At 38.7% G+C, this 18,977-nt stretch overlaps 4 protein-coding genes and 1 non-coding gene across 6 annotated transcripts; all 5 read right to left on the bottom strand.

Moving 5' to 3' along the window:
* Window positions 1-1,522: 1,522 nt before the first annotated feature.
* On the bottom strand, window positions 1,523-1,593 carry TRNAG-GCC (transfer RNA glycine (anticodon GCC)). The gene has a single exon. It is a non-coding gene; the product is annotated as a tRNA-Gly (tRNA).
* Window positions 1,594-2,485: 892 nt separating this feature from the next.
* LOC147284755 (uncharacterized) lies at window positions 2,486-4,512 on the bottom strand. Of its 2 annotated transcripts, XM_086243737.1 has the most exons (2): window positions 2,919-4,512; window positions 2,486-2,774 (listed from the first exon to the last, which is right to left on the bottom strand). In XM_086243737.1, exons 1-2 carry the CDS (start codon window positions 4,510-4,512, stop codon window positions 2,581-2,583), a joined length of 1,788 nt encoding a protein of 595 aa, XP_086099863.1. In that variant the 3' UTR covers window positions 2,486-2,580. The 2 variants fall into 2 exon arrangements, with proteins under 2 accessions (XP_086099863.1, XP_086099862.1); XM_086243736.1 differs by having other exon boundaries at window positions 2,486-4,512.
* Window positions 4,513-5,684: 1,172 nt separating this feature from the next.
* On the bottom strand, window positions 5,685-7,201 carry LOC147284754 (Leucine-rich repeat (LRR) family protein). Its single transcript, XM_086243738.1, has one exon. The coding sequence runs from the start codon at window positions 7,057-7,059 to the stop codon at window positions 5,788-5,790; it is 1,272 nt and encodes a 423-aa protein (XP_086099864.1). The 5' UTR covers window positions 7,060-7,201; the 3' UTR covers window positions 5,685-5,787.
* A 2,397-nt stretch (window positions 7,202-9,598) lies between these two features.
* On the bottom strand, window positions 9,599-15,207 carry LOC147284753 (uncharacterized). Its single transcript, XM_086243735.1, has 8 exons — window positions 14,796-15,207; window positions 13,062-14,624; window positions 12,742-12,936; window positions 12,585-12,639; window positions 12,023-12,171; window positions 11,845-11,931; window positions 10,444-10,572; window positions 9,599-10,003 (listed from the first exon to the last, which is right to left on the bottom strand). The coding sequence occupies exons 1-8, from the start codon at window positions 14,862-14,864 to the stop codon at window positions 9,878-9,880; spliced, it is 2,373 nt and encodes a 790-aa protein (XP_086099861.1). The 5' UTR covers window positions 14,865-15,207; the 3' UTR covers window positions 9,599-9,877.
* Window positions 15,208-18,212: 3,005 nt separating this feature from the next.
* Window positions 18,213-18,977, bottom strand: LOC147284752 (zinc finger BED domain-containing protein DAYSLEEPER-like). Its single transcript, XM_086245727.1, has one exon. It carries the CDS (start codon window positions 18,975-18,977, stop codon window positions 18,213-18,215), a length of 765 nt encoding a protein of 254 aa, XP_086101853.1.

Here is an 18,977-nt window from a genome sequence, read left to right as displayed (position 1 = left end):
GCCTTGGGAACTCTAAAACCATATCCTTGAAAGTTCAAACTATTACTATTTCTAATTTTCTATTTGCTGCATCATATTCATCCACCATTGAGATTTGAGCACCCAAAAGATTTTCAGCTTTGTCAGTAAAATAGTGATCCAGAATGCCAGGATTAGTAGCCATATATATTTATGAATCTGGTCAGAGATTAGATGTCACACTGAAAGTCATTTTAGTGATTCTATGTGACTTAATGCTATATATAAAATGCATAGTTAGCCTGAATTACAACTATTACCACCACATGGAGTGACACATTGACAAAAATCACTATAACAATTTTTTTTTTTTTTTAATCCGGAAGTGAGAGATTCAAACTTAAAACATATGTGAAGAAAGAAATACAACTAAACCAATAAATATTAGTTGGTTATTGTAGTGAATTGAATACCGCTATAATTGTTTGTGCCAAATTTCTCACAAGAAAAATATATATTTGTCAACAATGATTATTTCTTATGATTTTGAGAAGCAAAACTCCATCTTTGATCACTGACAATGAGAGCGGAGAGGGTTGTACCTTCAAAAACTCGATAATGCCTGTAAAAGTTCAAAATGGGTGCTAGTGTAATTCATAGTGGTTGCATACTTTGAAATAATGTGATATTCAGTCTTTATAAAGCTGTGGAGTCTTGGACTCCAAGCTTTGGTAGTTCCACGTTCTTCCATTGTTGCATGATCTTTCAAATAGTCATGCATGGGGAGTGGTGGGGTGGTGCTTCTATTTCATAGGAGTTTGACAATATTTGGCAGCATTTGGGCTTTGACTTCGTCAAGAGATTCCAACTCTCTTTGAGGCTCAACTTTCTTAGTATGGGGCAGATTAGGCCTAATTTCCTTAATTAGTAGAGAAGTTTTAGGCCCATACCCAAGTCTGAATAATGCTGATGTGTATTATAATGGATTTTTCACCCCCACAATAACGATACAAAGTCTTTGCTTAATTTTGAGATCGAGAAGTGATCAGAGCTTGCTTCTTTCTAACAAACAAACCGAGGGGGACAACTGGACAAGGGAGGTGACAACATAGCATGAAAATGGTGCACAAATTAAGCAAGAAGGAAGAAGCGGTCCAATGAGACCATGGTTCAATCAATCTATAATTCTGTATTCAATTGACACAATCCGAGAAACCTGGTCTACTTTGTTGGCTTCGCCCTAAAGTAATGTAGAATGTTCCAAACTTCCTAATTCTTATCATGGCCTCTCTCTGACAGACTTGAATGTTGTCGTAAAACAGAGCTAAATGCTAATATATAATTCCAATTTCCATGATCTGTTAGAACTTACAATGTAGGCATATATATATATATATATATCTATAATGTCAGATGTAAGTAAGCCAAGGATCAATGGATATAGCTCAACCCAAAATCAGAAATGATATGAAGTAACTTCATTTCGAAGGAACTATTTAATTCATAAGCAGACAAAAATGAATACAGATGGGAAGACAAAAATGGAAAAAAATAAAAAGTCAAATGCACCAGCCGGGAATCGAACCCGGGTCTGTACCGTGGCAGGGTACTATTCTACCACTAGACCACTGGTGCTCGTGGTGATGTCCTTCCACAGATATTATTTAACCAGTTATATTCAACCAGCCAAATAAACCGATATATATTCTGTACTTTATTTAGTGCAAGCATCATGAAATGATTTTGTTTTTATGAATAAATTAATATTCTGTACTTTATGGATGCTTTGTTTGTTATTTATGGAACCTCTTCATCACCTTAATTACTTTTATTAGTATAATATATCGTGATATATCCAGCATCAGAACCAATATTGGCAACATCCCCATTAGTACTCCTCTCAGCTTAATGTTATTACTTAATTCACTGAATGGGAATTGTAGCCGTTAATTATACAGTATTCTATTCTCATTTCTATATTAGAATCATAGATATAGCAGAAGCCAAACGCAAGACACCAAACCACACAACACTATAGTCTATGTAGAGTACAATACAAGACACATTTTGGTTGAAGACATCTCATCTTGAGTCATGAGGATGTATGGCCAGCTTCATTTGTTGTCTTATAGTATTTTAACATGTTGTAATACTTGGGCACCTTCCTACATCGCCAATACAGCCAGTCCAACCTTATCATAAGGATAGGGGACATTATATCATATTTTAATTTTTATCTGCAACAGATTGCTATTTGCTAGAGAGTAGGTATACATGAACCATGTTTTATATTAAAGTACATACCTGCCTCACATGGTGCTCCAAAGGGTTGGAGCTTTAATTAGTCTCTGCATGAAAACGTGAAGTGAGGATGAGCTTTGGGCAGGCAAATAGCCGTTGGGACACTTGCCTCTCAAAGACTCAAACAATAGCCAACAGGGTCAATTCCCCAACTTTCAGTATTATGTATGCTCTCAAGCTTATGTTACATACTTACATTCCAAGTATGCAATGGCATTGACATTTTTAAGCCTTCTTTACCAAGAAACCCAAACCTGAATTAAAATTCATCCCAGAAGTAAAATAAGTCTGAACACTAAAGCTTGACCAAACTGAAAAATGCTAAGTGTGGTTACAAGGAGGAAGTGGAGCTCCACACAAACCAGGGTTATTCATGAAAGCAGACACAGGAATATAGGCTTTGTGAGGAGGAATTTTCCCAGTCAATTGGTTTCCAGACACATCGAATTCTCGAAGATCCCTCAAATTCAGCACCTCCTTTGGAATAGTACCACTCAACTTATTACTTGACAGAAAAAGGGTAGTCAATGTTTTGGCTTCACCAAGCTCCAATGGAATCCTCCCAGAAAGCCCATTTTGCACAAGCTTTACAACCTGCAACTCACTCAGTTTCCCCAATGACTTTGGTATACTTCCTCCCAATGGGTTGTGTGATAAGATTAGACTTTTGATGGAGGCCATTGATGGTCCTTCTGCAATATTCTCACCAATGGGACCAGTGAACATGTTGTTAGAAAGATCAATGGAGTTGAATCTGCCAAGCGGGTCTTCGAATCCTTTTGAAAATATTGTGTCCATGTGGCCAGAGAAGTTGTTAGAATGTAGATCAAGATCCATTAGAAGTGAGAGGTTTCTGAATTCAACTGGGATTGATGAATGAAAATCATTGTTTGATAAGTTGAGAAATGAAAGGTTAGTCATGTTGCCAATCCAATGAGGCAGTTTTCCTGTCAAATCATTGCTTGATAAGTCAAGTGTGGATATAGATGATGATGATAACCAGCTTGGAAGCTCCCCTTTAATACCAGTTTTCGCCAACAATAGCCGGAAAAGTTTCAATTTTGCAAACCAGCTTGGTATCCCAACCAATCCCAAAGGATTGGATGAAAGATCCAAAGTTTGTAGACTCTGTAATTTTGCTAGCTGATGAGGAATTTGACCAGAGAATCGATTTCTCGATAAATCTAATGTTTGTAGGTTGTGTAGATTGCCAAAATTTGAAGGAATCTTGCCTGCAAATTGGTTGTTGGAGAAGAAAATGTCAGTAAGAGTTGCAAGGTAGCCAATGGTTGCTGGAAGTTTTCCTGAAAGTTTGTTGTTCTCTAAAATGAGCCTTTGAATCTTTGGGAGCTTCCCTAATGATGCTGGCAAACTACCACTGAGCCTGTTGTCTGATAACTGACAAAACTGCAGAGAACTAAGCCCGGAAATCGAAGAAGGAATGCTTCCAGTAATCTGATTATGATTGAGATACACCAAGACTAACTCTGAAAGTGCACCTATGGATTGAGGAAGCCTTCCATTTATCTGATTTTCTGACAAATCAAAATATTTGAGGCTCTTGAGCTTGCCAATACCAGTAGGAATACTACCAGATATGTGGTTGCCATGGAGATCAAGCTTACTTAGCAACACCAGCTTTCCAATTGAAGTTGGAATTGGCCCTGACAATCTATTTCCTGATAGGGCTAGTTCTGAAAGCGAGCTCAAAGATCCAATAACAGAGGAAGGAACAGCACCAGATATATGATTGTCACTAAGATAGAGCTTCTTCAATCGAAAAAGGTAACGAAATGAAGTTGGTATTGAGCCTGTGAGCTTGTTTAGATCAAGAAAGAGATGACTGAGGTGAGATAGTTTCCCAAACTCTGATGGGATTGGACCCCTCAAGTCCTTGAGATTGCTGAGGTCAAGAAGTTGAAGAAAGGATATGTTTCCAAGATAAGGGGATAGAGTACCAGACGCGTATGTGTCCAGGAGGAAGTCGTCCCCTGAAACAAGTCCCGAACGGGAGACATTGACAACTCTGCCGGAGGAGTCACACGCAATGCCTTCCCAAACTGTGCAGCAATCAGAGGAATATGACCATGAATGCAGGAGTTTCGAAGGGTCGGATGTGATGCTGTGCTTGAAATGGAGCAGTGCTTCTTTGTCTACTGCATGGCATGCTTGGGAGACAAGAAGTGAGAGGGGTTGTGAGAGAAAGAGGAACAAAGCAAGTAAGAAGGTTTTGTTGTGAATGCAAATCTTCATTTCTAGGGAGAGGGTGTTGTTTAGTTGTGCAATAGGTGAAGACTGAAGAGAGGTCATATAAAGCTCAAAGCTCTGTCATATGTCTCATGTGTTTGAATTTAATAAACTTGACTACTTGAGGATATGGGATAGACCACGCTCCATCAAGAAGTGTATGGAAGGGCTTCATTGACTATCATACTTCACTACTTAGAATTCAGCAGAATGAATGCCATTCTTCAAGCAGCTTTTTAAGGAGCACCATAACTATAATTTATACTAATTAATGCCTCACACTTTAAGTCTATGCTTATGTGTCTTTTACTATAAGCAATGTTGTCTATAAATCAGTGGGAAGTGACTAGGATTTGTGTTCAATTAAGTGGTAAGAGAGTATAGATATTTTGTGGTTGAGCTCCATTTTGGCTAATGCTAGTTTTAGTATCATAGGCTTCATAGCTAGTAATCAATACCTAACCTTTGTAACCAAGGGTGTTGGAAAATGATTGCTTCATCCATCTTGTGTTAAAGAAACATTGGAATAGACTCAGTTGGGCCATGCTCGACCTGTGACACATAATTATTGTTAGAATACAAAATAATTTTAACCCACATTAAGATTTGGGCAATAGGGGTAAATGAACAAACTTCATAAGTATTATGGTTGGACTTGATTGTATGCACAATCAATGTTGTGGCATGATGATGATGCTTCTTATGGTGTTTGAAGATGCCCGTGATCAGTATTGGCAATGGATAAGCTAACTAGCTAAGCTTTTCATTTTGTGATTGTGAGCATGGTATTTAGTAATCTAAGCATGTAGGGAAGGTTATCATATGAAGATAATGTGAATTTAAGCATTGGGTTGGGCCAGTCTTTGAAATCATGGATGCTGGGCTTGAGAGGCTACCATGTGTGGCCTTCTGGGCTTCAATATTTGATTGGCTAGCATTTGCAGAAATTTGTGAAGGCCTCAACGTAGAACGAATTTATGATAGTGCGCTACAGAGGTGATGATATATTTGATTCAGACTTGGGCAAAAAAGACCACGTGGGCATAACGTTCCTCTGTCAGACCAACATTATAATAAAATCTAGTGGTTGATTACTTTCCTCAAGTCATGTACCAACAGACAAGGACCACCCTTCTCATTATTACTGTATTTAACACAGATTTTTCCTGTTTCCTACTAACGAAAAACCCCAATAATTAAAAAAAGAAAAATAAAACAGAGGAAGAAATCAAAATTAATATTATGTTATAAGGGATAATATGATGATGATGTTTACAATGGTCATGGGATTATAGGGCCAAAGCTTCTACACTCAGTGAGCGATTTTTGGTCACCACCTTGACAAAAAAAGAAGACCCGGGGACACCTGTACAGGCAGTTATCGGCCAGACCCACATTCGCAGAACCCGGTTTGAGACCCAGCAACGGACCCGGAATGGGTCCGAACAAGTAATTCCCACCCAGCAACAGCCTTTCAAACTGCGAGACTCCGGATCCGGGTACGGCCACCTTGAACGCGTACTGGGTCGGAATCATACCCGTGAGCTTGTTGTTCTCCATGGACAGAGCAGAGAGCTTCGGCATCATAGCCATGAACGAAGGTAAAAAACCTCGGAGGTTGTTGTTGCTGAGGTCTACAGCTATGAGCTCGCTTTCGACGCCCATCGAACTCGGACTTTGTATGGACGAGAATTGGTTGAAGGAGAGAGTGAGTTGTTGGAGAGATGGGTGGGCGAAGAGGTGAGCCGGGACCGAGTTGCCGAGTTGGTTGTTATTGAAATCCATGACTTGTAAATTGGTCAAGTGTTTGATGGTTTCGGGGATCGTTCCTTCCAAGCTGTTGTTACGAATCGAGATTTGGATTAATGAGGTTGGGAGGTTCGATGGGATCGAACCCGAAATGGCATTGTTGCTGGCGTCTAAATAGCGGAGGTTTTGGAGCGAACCCAATTGGGGAAACTCGCCACTGAGTTGGTTCGTTTGGAGCTCGAGTCGTTTCAGACTCGCCAACCGATTCAAACTCGGTGGGATTGTTGCATTTAGGTTGTTGTTGTCGAGGTAAAGCTCTTCAAGGTTTGGGAGTGAGCCGATGGAGGTGGGTATTGCGCCGGAGAACGAGTTGCCGGACAGACCGAGTCGACGCAGCCGAGTCAGGTTGGAGAGCGAGTCGGGGATTGACCCGGAGAAGAAGTTGTTGGAGAGGTCGAGGGTTTCTAAGTACGGAAGGTTCCAGGATATGGAGGAGAGTGAACCGGCATAACCGGCCTGGTCCAGGCCGAGTTCGGTGACTCGACTCGTTCCTGAGTCGACTCGGTCGCACCTGAAACCGCAGGTGAATCGGTCGCTGAAGAGGTTGTCACATGGGTCGAGGGTGAAGTCCCAGGAGCTAATGCACGAGCCCGGACTCACTGAGTTAGGGTCTAGCGAGTTCTTGAGCTGCTTGAGGACCTCTGTGTCCCCCCAGAAAGTCTTTGATTCAGCTCCGAGCAGGAGAGCTGTAGCAGCTGTGATTAGCAGAAGCAGGGAAGAGAGAGAAAAACAGAGAACACCCATTTGGTGTTTCACTCAACAAGGGATCGAGTGTGAGTGTGTGTGTGGAGTTTGGACCACTTTACGAGTGGGTTTGGAGAATAAAGATGAGGGATGGAGTTGCAGAGGTAGAGCTAGGACAGGTGGGTTGATCAGGACCGTTGGTTTTGGTGATAATCAGAATGAGAATTTTGAAGTGGGGACTGGGGACTGGGGAATGGGGAGAGAAGAAAGAGTAGAGCATACAGAGTGTGGGAATGGCTTAGTGAGTGAGTGGCTTTGGTTTTGGTTAGCTTTTACCCTTTTTTTTTTTGCCACAGCTTTTAGCCTTTTAGCGAAGCTCTTTTTTGTTGCTTTTGTTGTCTTGGGTTCAGAGAGTTCACAGATGAGTGGTTTCTTCACGGGCAGTTCTTGTCACACAGAGAGAGAGAGAGAGAGAGAGAGAGAGAGTGTTTGAGAAATATACAAATTGGTCAGTGAGAGAGAGGAAGGTGACTGGGTTTGAGTTACTTCTGGTGTTGGTCCTTGTGGCGACACATTGGTCGTCTTATATAGTGACGTGTGTTTGGTGGCCCAAGCTGCTTGTTGCTACTGTTCAGTGTTGAGCTGTCTTGGTTTCTATATCGGCATACCCACTTATCCAGGCTCTTAAATAATTTCATAAACTAGTATAAGATAATGGAAATATTCATTGGGTTGTTAAAAATAATCCGTTACATAGATCATTAAATAACTCGAAAATTGTACAATGCAATCATACGTTTTTTTTTATCTGAATGGATCACATTTTCACTATTGGATATAAATTTTTTACCAAACGTTCTACCAAAGATGAATTTTAAAGCCTAAATTATCATGAACTATTTAAGTTGTGTGACATAAGTTAAGATAATATAATAGAAGGAAAACAAACACATTCTTGACTATGGATGTTGACATAGTTCACGTTTTCCTTATTAGAGTGTACTTTTCCATTATACCATTGGTGGTCTCTAAATCTCTAATAGGAGATCTCAACTCTCGAATCAATTCCATTTTAGTTTTTTTAAATCCCAAGAAAATTGAAATTTTAGTTATTAGAAAAAAGGTTTAATTTTTTCAATAGGCCTATGTAAAGTAGTTATTTTATGAAAAAAAAATCCAGTATTATTTCACACTATATTTCTCAAATATAAAATTAAATTGAGCCAGCAATGGAGATTGGCAGCCATTTCTAATAGGCCTATGAAAAGTTAAAACTCATGCTTCACAAGTAAGATAGTGTTAATGAAGAATGATTGCTTTGCCCTCTTTATGCCAGCATACTTTGCATAATGCCCTCTCTTTCTCAAGCGAATAGGTTCCTTTCCCCTATTGCTCCATAAGCCACTAGAAATGGCTTCTTTACTATTACTATATGCCAAAAGCAGAAGCCAGTTCTTGATTGTTACCCTACATAATTTACAATCATAAAACATAAAATGATAAAAGCATATTGAAACTAATCGTAACTAGCAAAATATATAGGTGGGTTGGTCATTGGAATCAAATACCAGCACATGGAATGGAATCCCCCTTTGATTCAGTTGTTACAAAGAGCTCCAAAGTTGGTGGGTGATTTGAGTAACCGATCACTAATGTCAATTCGGGCAGTTGCATTATGCACTTTTTATTATAGCTAAACAAACTTGAAAACACAGCAACCTTTGCAAAAGCTAGCCACCCCATTTCCAGAATGCAGATTCGTGTTTGGTATTCTTCAAGTTCTACTCCGATCCAACCACCGCTCAAGAATATAGTTTAGAAATGAGAAACAGGCACCAAGAAATGCATCAACTTTATGGGATTCAATGGCAAAATCCTAGTTGTCTTTTGGTGGGGTTCTTTTATATGTGCTAATTATAAAATACTCAAGTTTGTCTTCATTTTCAATTTCCCCCATAAGGTTTCAATTTTTTCAATGTACTACATGTAATTTTCAATTTAAGTCAACGTGGCCAATGCAATACTTACATTAAGTTTGACTAGTTTGACCGGTTGGTCAACTGTTAATACGTGTGGCTCTTTAGCTGATGTAGACTCAACACAAATGATTGAATTTCTCTCCTCCCCGTCTTTTTACTCTCTATCTCTCTCCCTCTCCCACTCTTCTCCTGATCCTCATCCACTCCCCTCAAACCCTTCTTCTTTTCTCTCTCTCTCTCTCTCTCTCTAGCTCTCCCATTCTTTTGCAGATCCACCCCTGCTTAAACCCTCATTATATTTCTATTTCTAGATTATTATCTATAGTTATTGTCCACATAGTGCCAACTAGATTTCCACATAAGAAAAAAAGGACCCCATGCATGCTGTGTCACCGCTTAATGGTTGACCAAATGATCAACCTAAATGAAGTTTGACAATGGGTGACATTGACTTAAATTAAAAACTATATGTGCTACATTGAAAAAATTGAAACCCTATGAGGGTAATTGAAAATGGCAGCAAATCTGGTAGGGGTACTTTGTAATTAGCCCTAATTTAAATTATTCTTAATTGTTTAAATCAGAATATTAACATGGTTACATGCCCAAGATGGGAAAGATAAAAAGTTGAAATAACAAGGAATACTGGTATTTACTGCCAACAGTGGTTACATTATTAAGTGTTACTTCATTTTTTTTAATACATCTTTTTCCTTCTTGAGGCTGAAGGATCAACTAAATATACAAAGATGTAAAATAAAAAATGCCTATACATTCTATAATCCAGTAGAGTGAGGATGCTCCTATAAAGCATAATCAAGTATACTGTATAACAGACCAATTATAGTCTACTAAAAAAATTAGAACAAGAAAGGCACCTTTTCACTGCATTTCTCCACTTATGGACCCCCCTCAGGTGACCATTCAAATTTGGTATACTTATCCTCACTTTTTTTGGCAATTTTGGCCAGATACTGCCTCACAGATTTGTGATTCATCTCAAAGACAAATGACATTCCCCTAATCTGCAGATTGTCACGTACAATAAATCAGTTGGGCAGTCAAGCTAAGAACACGAAAACAAGCAATGTAATCCAATTGATGAATACTAAAATTAGTAGGAGCAAGCATGATTGATAGAAGCCAGAACAAGAATGCGTAGCATATGAGAAAGCAGACTTTGAAGGATGACAAAAACAATCCTACGAGGATATCTGTTGCAAAAGAATTGAAGTTGGAAAACCATTACCCTCACTCACTCTAATTACCTGAACCACCAAAGCATGCTTGAGAAAACCCACAACAAGGAATAAATACCATTAAAGTAACCAGAAATTTTGAAGGGTGACGAAATAACTCTACAATTGAACAGAAAATGGAATGGAATACCAGAAAGTTTGAAAGGTGATGAAATAACTCCCCAAGGATATAATCTGTTCCAAAGTTAAAATGGGAAACCATTTACCTCAATCAAATTACTTGAACTGAGACTAAGAAGCTGTCCAGTAGCAACTTCTTTGCCATTCAAAAAAATTGAACTCTTGCCAAGATTCTTCAAAGAGAAAGAACCATCTCCTTCCATCTTTATAAGAGCCTAGAGAATAATTAACAACAGTCATATAAAACTCATAACCGAAATTTCTTAAAAGAATTTAATAACAACGATCAATACTTCCTCTTTGTTCTACCCTGCTGCAATCAGATTTATGGAGCCAATGACCAAGGTCACATGCATCATCAATTTGGACATTTAAACAAATATATACAGAGCCATTAAGGTGCGGATGTGCGAACATGCTACCGAGTGCTCGGTAAGTTCTTTAAAACAGGCAAGCGCTGCAAGAAGTGTTCGACGCTGCTTCCTCCACCCGTTTTTGGGGGTATAGGCCGACGGGTTCACCCCATACCCTCCTAGGGTATAGAATGGCCTTTGTGGAGGCATTAAGTTAGGGTTTAACTCTGAGATTTTGAGCGGGTACAAAATGGCCTTTGTGGAGGCGTTATGTTAGAGTTTAACTTTGGGATTAAACCTTAACATAAACGCCGACAAACTAGGTTAGAGCGCTCGATGCAGAAAAATTTTACACTACTGAGCGCTCAATGCTAGGTGCGAACATTTGCACCTGAATGAGATCCCTCAATGGAAGGGGCCTATATATATACAGGCTCCTTCTATTGAGGTATACCTCAACTTATTTATGTTGAGGTATACTCTATTGGGACCCACACGAGTCATTTTGTGTCGATCCGAATCGTTCAATTTTTACATCTCCATTGATAGATCATCCTTGCAAAAAATTAGCCAAATCGGAAATCATTTGCCTATCTAACTTTGATCAAATAAATGGACGAACCAAATATTTTCGATGAAACCGTTCATTTGTTTGATCAAAGTTAGATAAGCAAATGATTTCCGATTTAGCTAATTTTTTGCAAGGATGATCTATCAATGAAGATGATCCTTGCGAACTGTTCGGATCGACACAAAACGACTCGTGTGGGCCCCAATAGGGTATACCTCAACATAAATAAGTTGAGGTATACCTCAATAGAAGGAGCCTGTATATATATATATATATATATATATATATATATATATACAAAAAGGGTTTTAACATTAACCGTTGGTACATACAAGACTCTAATCTACAATCTCAACCGGGCCTTTCTAATGCATTACCATAATGGTTTGGCTTTCATAGCGCTTTACTAATATTATTTAGGTCTCCCTTTCACAGTTTAGTATGTCATCTTGTTGAAAATTTCAAGAATCGGCTTATTGGACATCTCAAACCCATTCTACAATGTGAGTCAAATATCAAAGAGTAAGTCATGGAAAGAATAGCATTAGGAAAACAAGTCCCACCTGTCGCCTAGATATTTTGTTAGCTAGCCCTTCCTTTCCCAAGTCAATATCAACTTCATTATCCTCTGTTGCTCTGCCAAGTATGACCTACAAAGTAGGAAAATGTTGCAACAAGGTCTGCAAAGGAGATACCTGATTCTGAATCGAAATTTTAAAAGCCAAAATTTGAAAAACATACCTCAGTTTTCTTAATATATTGCTTTAAATGGCGACCATACAATACGGCAAGTGCGCCTTTAGATGCAAGGGCTCTTTGCATGGAGGATTGTGCACACTGTTCCAACCTCATGATTTTCCTTTTAGCATGCTGATGTTGATACTTTGAGACTGGAAATACCACAAAAAATAATTTAAGAAACTAAAACTAAAACTAAATTTGACCCCAATGACAGACATGCGATACGTTTAAGTGTCACATAACCAGATGAAGCATGATATATATAATCATGAAAGGAGGTAAATGTTATCTATAGTAATTATATATCTTTTAATATAAATGTTTAAATCATAAAAAACTCCAATACATAATGCAGTAGATTTATCTTACATCAACAACAACGGAGTAATAATATAGTTCTTGAACTTCAAATTTCATAGAATTTTTAATAAACATGGAATTCTTAATTAAGTTGACTTATATACAAAAGGAACTTTCTTCATTTAAAATGAAATAATTCAGAATTGATTAGAAATACAAGCAGACATTGATCAGATACCGGTTACCAACTTAGAGGAATTACCTTCTCTACTGATATCTGATTCCTGGTCATGTGGACATAAATCCATCTCGAGTATCTGAAAAATAACATTTATAATTATAGAAGGCAGAACCTAAAAATGAACCAAGTAGAAATTCATAAAAAAAATTAGGTGATCAATGAAATTAATAATGTTTACCATCGTTTCAATATCAGAAAAATAAGGAATGTCAGCATCACCATCATCATCAACATCATCATCAGATTCTTCCTCAGATTCTTCACAATCTAGAGCCGAGCGGTTGGCTTCTGGTTCTGGAAAAGTCATTTTAGTAGAACCTGACTCTGCAGTTAAGGGTGCAAGTTCTGTAACAGTAACTGGACCATTTATTCCCTGTTTACAACCATCAGCTTTAGTGATAAATATGTTTACAAGAGCAACAAAACACTTGATGCTCTCATAAAATAATTAAATATGCTATCTATAGTATGAAGTGACCTCAATTAGAAATTCATAACCTCTTCTTTTAGCACTCCATTTGAGATAGATTTAGGAGTTGCATGTACTGATCTGCATTGCCTTGGGTCAGCATGGACATTTTTATCATGTTTGGAGACTGAAGCTACACAGCTGCTATCACGAAATGTAGGTTTGGGCTGGTTTGGGCTGTTTTCTGTAATTGTGTCTTGTCCTACCATCCGCGGAGCCTTGAAAGGTTGTGCAGGATCTTCTTCCTTCTTCAAGGTTATCCTTTGTTGATCACAATTTCTTTGGTCAGTACAGGAAGCCAAATCACTAGCTTCTTTGAAGCTAGGTTGCACTACGGTATGAACTATTGCAGTAGGAAAAAATATATCATCATTGCATGGGATTTCAGGGTCCTCGGTATTCAATGTGCAAATCGTCCATTCGTCATGAAGTTTAGGAGTAAGAGGATTTGGTACTGATGTAGCTGATGGCATATTGGCTTCAGAACAAGAAATATCACGTTGATCATCATGGCCAGAGTGAGACGGTTCAGCAGCAACATCCATCTCAGCAGTATGCACATTGTCCGAAACAGACTGGCATGAGTCTGAAACCAACTTTTGAGGTTGACAAAAGTCTGGCACATCATCTTCATGGACATCTTTGGGAGAACTCAACAGAATCGAATTGAGGCTTTCATCATCCTCGTTTGTAAGGTTCCAAAGAGAATCTGATATCTCTGCATAATCACCTCCTGAGATTGCAACAGACCTATTCAGTTCATCGCCTACACCTCCATCATTCAACATTGCCTCAGAATTGTTAACTTCATATTGAGATGGACCAGTATTCTCCCCATCCACGTCTTCAGGAACTACCAATGTCTCTTTGGCATCCTCACCATTGATTGGCATTTCCGGTGCCAATACATCCTCAATCGTTTTCCAAAGAGGCATATCTGTAAACACATGGGACGGCCCTAAATCATCTGCATCCAAGGAATTCCCAAAATCAATTGAATTATCTCTGCGAGTAGATAAATCTTCACAAGCATTCTCACGGCCAAAAGTGCTCGCTCCAGCATTCTCTCCTAATCCTTTGGCTGACAATAATGAAACCTGTTCAGAAAATCCATTAGAGCACCCTTCCATCACAACTCCATCCATAACATGATTTTCAAGTTCAACGCAATCTCTAGCATGGAACACATTAGCAGCATCGCCATCATCGGCATTGCAATCGACAAAAGAGGTTCGAAAGCAATCTCTATCCATAACATTAGCATCTAAAGCCTCATCATTATCAACTTGTGGTGCATCATCACGGAAATTTAAATAAAACGAATTCACAATGCGCATTCTCTTCCTCATAGCATGATACTGTTTTCTTATGCTTTCGACTTTTCGTTTCAAATCCCTAGAATTACCAAATCTATTGGACTTGGACGGCACGCTGGAATTACAGAGTTCGAATTCCAACATCCGAGCGGAGGCCTCCGCCGAAACATCGGTGTCGTAGAGAAGCGAATGCCAGCGCTCCCGCAACTCTCGGACCGTGAATTTGCGCGAGAATCGCACCGCACCTTTGGCAAGTGCTTCTAAAGAAGCACCTGCCTGCAATTGTTTAAGCAGCAACAAACAGATTCAAATATTTGATAATCAATCACTCTTTGCAAAAAGCCAAGCGCAAACAAACAGATAGCTCAATAATAATCGAAATTAAGAGGACTAAAGAGCAATTATGGAATCTGAGCGAAAATTGCAGAGGAGTACATTAGTACATACCTCCATAGCGTTCTTCAGGAGAAGGTCGTCTTCAGGGTTCCAAGGCGGAGCCGAAGCCACGGCTGCCATGTCGATGTGGGGCCTCCAAAATTGTTTTGAAATTGAAGCGATTTCTTCACTGTGAATTTCGAATTCTGAGAGATCTTGTGGATTTGAGGCTTTGAGAATTGGTGATTTTGTTACAGCGGACTGGACTCTGGAGTTGCAGGCACACTGAGTACTGACTCGGTCTACTCACTGAGTGCTCACTGCTGAGTCTACTGACTACGAGGTGAAAACTGAAAACAAACCGACTGAGTGAGCGAGTTCGGAGTCTGACTCACTAACGAGACGACTTTCCACACGCGGGTAGCGCTTCGCGGACCGGTTGATATGTTTTTCTTTGGTTCGCATGGACAGCCTGCTACGCTCAGTTGTGTTGTGTGGCATCCACGACTTGTTTAAATTTGTTATTGACTATTGTCTTTGATCGGTACTAAGTTACTCACTGCTTAGGGTGTCCCCAACTCAGATTTTAAAGGAGTTTAATGAATTTTAAAATTTATAGAATCTATCAAAATTCAAAGAAATTGGGTGAAATTCTCATAGAATTTGTTATGTGTAAAAAATGCATTCAAATCTATCTAAATCCATCCAAATCCATAAAAATCCTTCACTTAATGAAATTCATGACTTTTTGAGGACACATGGATTTCATTGGAATCCATTAAAATCTGAGTTGGGGACATCTAAAGTTCATTAGAATCTATTAAAATCTAAGTTGAGGACACTTAGATTTCATTAGACTTTTAAAATTCAATGAAATCTAAGTTGGGGACACCCCCCTTAATTTTACTTGTGAGTTGAGTTCGTGCAGAAACTAAATAATATATTTTCTTTTTCTTTTTTTTGTAATTGAACAATTTTCCTTTTTAAGCGGCTTTTACACTCAAACGAGCCCAAGCCCAAGCAAACAGACCTCCTCGGACCTGCCTTTTGCGGTTATTTGAGGATTTTATTGGGCTTCCTTGGGCTCATTTTGTGGTTGGTTGTTTTTAAGTTGTTTGGGTCTTTGACCCAACTCAACAAAAAATAAAAAGCTCACGGTTACTACTAATCAACTATTGGTCTAATGAGTGGCCAAAAAAAAAAACTATTAGTCTAATGGTATTTCTCTCAATAACGTTGAAGATATCTCAAAGTTCAATCCCCCTTCTCCATACCCAAATAAAACTCACTCGTCATTTTAATAGTGTGGACGATACACGCTTCTCATCCGTCCCCGACAGGACCCCGACCCTGCTGGGGAGTGGCTTCCCCGAACCCGCCCCGAATCCCCGCCCCAACCAATTCCCCCCCCCCTGAATGCATATCAAATTATCAATAAGCATTACAAACCTGCTACTGCTGCAGTAATATTCAATTCAAACTTGCAGAGTTAATGTTCTAATGCATTGTTCCAATAGTCGCCAGAATATTAATGTTCTAATATTGCTACTGCCACAGTTCAATTCATAAGAAAACACATCCATCAATTCATAAGAAAACACATTTATGGCATCAAGCTTCAAACATGCTTTAGATATTTCCTTTATGACATCAGTACATCACTCATATATGGTTGGAGTATGCTTGATTCTTCAAGATCACAAATGTGTTGCAAACTTGCAAACCTGCACCAAGAGAGATATGATTGTAAATTTGTAACCACCTGCTGGCTGCTGAACCAAGAGAAATGTAATAAAAGATTAAACATACTGATACCTTAGGCCACTTCATAAAGGTTTACATTTTAATCATATAATGAGCTATTCTCCTGCTCAAGGCAAGAAACCTAAACAATCAAAACAAAATAAAGTGAGAATAGTCACACTTCATTAATTAAACCATCAAGTGATTCAATCATGAGTTGCTTACCTCCTCCATGTTAGAATCAGCATTAGTTGAAACACAAGTTTCAGATTCCATGACTTCTACCTCATTCGAGTTTGATTCTAATCATAAAACAAAAAAAAAATTTATTAGAAAACCTTAAAACAAATTAATTAGAGCAGCAAACCTTAAAACAATTTTCAGATTACCTTTTATCTCCTTCCATAGCCAATCTCGAGCACACATCAAGGCCTCGATGGTATTTGAATAAAGCCGACTAAGATGAGCGCTCACAATTCTGCCACTTGTACTAAATGCTGATTCTGAAGCTACTGTAGTAACTGGAATAGCCAAAATATCTCTAGAAATCAATTGCAATTTAGGATATTTGACCCCATTTGTCTTCCACCAAACTAATATATCGAAATCAGCATTCAATGGATAAGAGACTCTTCTAGATACTGGTCAAACTCTGACCTCACACTGTGAGTGCTACTAGAAATAGCCAAATACTCAAGAAACTCTTGATCAACTTCAGGTGTAACATTTTGTGAAACAGTAGCAGTAGCATTAGAATCTTGAGAAGATTGATGACTTTGACTAGGTTTTTGTTGATACTCTCCAAGCAAGTCATACAATAACTTTTTAACTTCCTCAATCTTAAGAAAAGATGTGCCTCCATAGATTTTTAGGAAATAGAACTCAACGGACATCATCTTATACCTTGGATCCAAGATACTTGCAATTGCCATCAAGCCATGCATAGTATTCCAATACTTCTCAAACTTTGGTAGCATATTTGATGCCATTTCCTTCACCTCAGTCACATCTGACAAAACCCACTGCTCAATTGCCAACCTAATCTTGCAAATATTTGGAAAATAAAGATTGGCAGTAGGGTACTTGGACCCTGAAAATAAGTCAGACACATCATTAAAAAGCTTCAATTTTTCAGCTAGCACCTTTGTCTTTGACCAATCTTCTTCACTAGGCACTTTTTTGTATAGAGACTCATGCATTTTCAGCCGTGGAAAAACATCTTTATATTCCAATGCAGTGGTAAGCATGGAATATGTAGAGTTCCACCTAGTTTTGCAATCAAGCTCCAATTTTTTAGTGCTTGACAATCTTAATTGTCGAGCCGCCTCGATAAACTTTTCTTCTCTCTTTTGAGTTCCGGTCCAAAATGCAACACTAGACCGAATAACCTTAATGCTCTCTTTTATAACATCTAACCCATCCTTCACCACCAAGTTTAGAATGTGCACACAACAACGCATGTGAAAAAAGCGTCCTTGCAACAAAAGTGAACTAGAAGACAACTTCTCCAAAACTATATCAATCACGGCATCATTGGTTGTGCAATTATCTACCGTTAAAGTGGATACCTTATGATCGAGATTGCATTCCAACAAGCAATCCACGAAAACATCCGCAAGTACCTCCGCAGTGTGTGGACTAGCTACATATACAAACCTACCAAAAAATCATTCAAATTAAAAGAAAATTAGTGAATTGATTACATCATAACGTATTAAAAAAATTATAGCAAATAATTAAATAAATTTACCTCGCAAGACGACTTTGCAACCTCCAGTAATCATCAATAAAGTGAGTAGTGACAGTTATAAATCCCCTTTTTTGATTGCTAGATGTCCACATATCTGTAGTAACGGAAATTCTACTTTCATTGGTATCCAAGAGCTTCATTGTTTTATTTCTTTCAAACTCAAAAATCTTGAAGATGTCACTCTTAATATTATTCCGAGAAGGAACCTTAAATAATGGCTGTAAAGCTTGGGAGTACCTTTTAAACCCAACATGATCAACCATGGACATTGGATACTCATGGATAATAATCATAACACCAAGTTCCTTCCTTGCACTGTCATGGTCAAAGTTATACGTACCAAGTTTAAAGCTCCCATCACCACTCCTTGTAGGATTCAAGATTGATTGTGATATGCTTCTTTGTCTCTTCATAGGACAACATTTGATGTGATCATGTAAATGTTTTGTCCCATTCTTGTTATTCCCTCCTAGCATCCCACTACAATGATTGCAAACAGCTTTCATTTTGCCTGCAACAATACACTTGGTGAAGTGCTCCCATACTTGTGACGTACATCTCCTTTTACATAAGTTTTCACCCATTGAATCACAAGTCATGGTATTTGGTACAGATTTGTCCCCCCCTTCAGTTGGTGTTGAATTTGATGATTGTGGGGTAGTTGAGGGTCTTCGTGGCTGTGAAATCTGTGTGAGTTGTGGCCCTTGTGAGGCTGTTTGATTTTCCTCATTTTCAGCACCGTGACCGGAGTCACTAGTCAT

Source organism: Dryas octopetala, chromosome 5 (assembly GCF_963921425.1).
Source record: "Dryas octopetala chromosome 5, drDryOcto1.1, whole genome shotgun sequence".
Classification (NCBI taxonomy): domain Eukaryota; kingdom Viridiplantae; phylum Streptophyta; class Magnoliopsida; order Rosales; family Rosaceae; genus Dryas; species Dryas octopetala.
The sequence above is the reverse complement of the archived record's forward strand: the minus strand, read 5'-3'. Positions and strand labels throughout refer to the sequence as shown.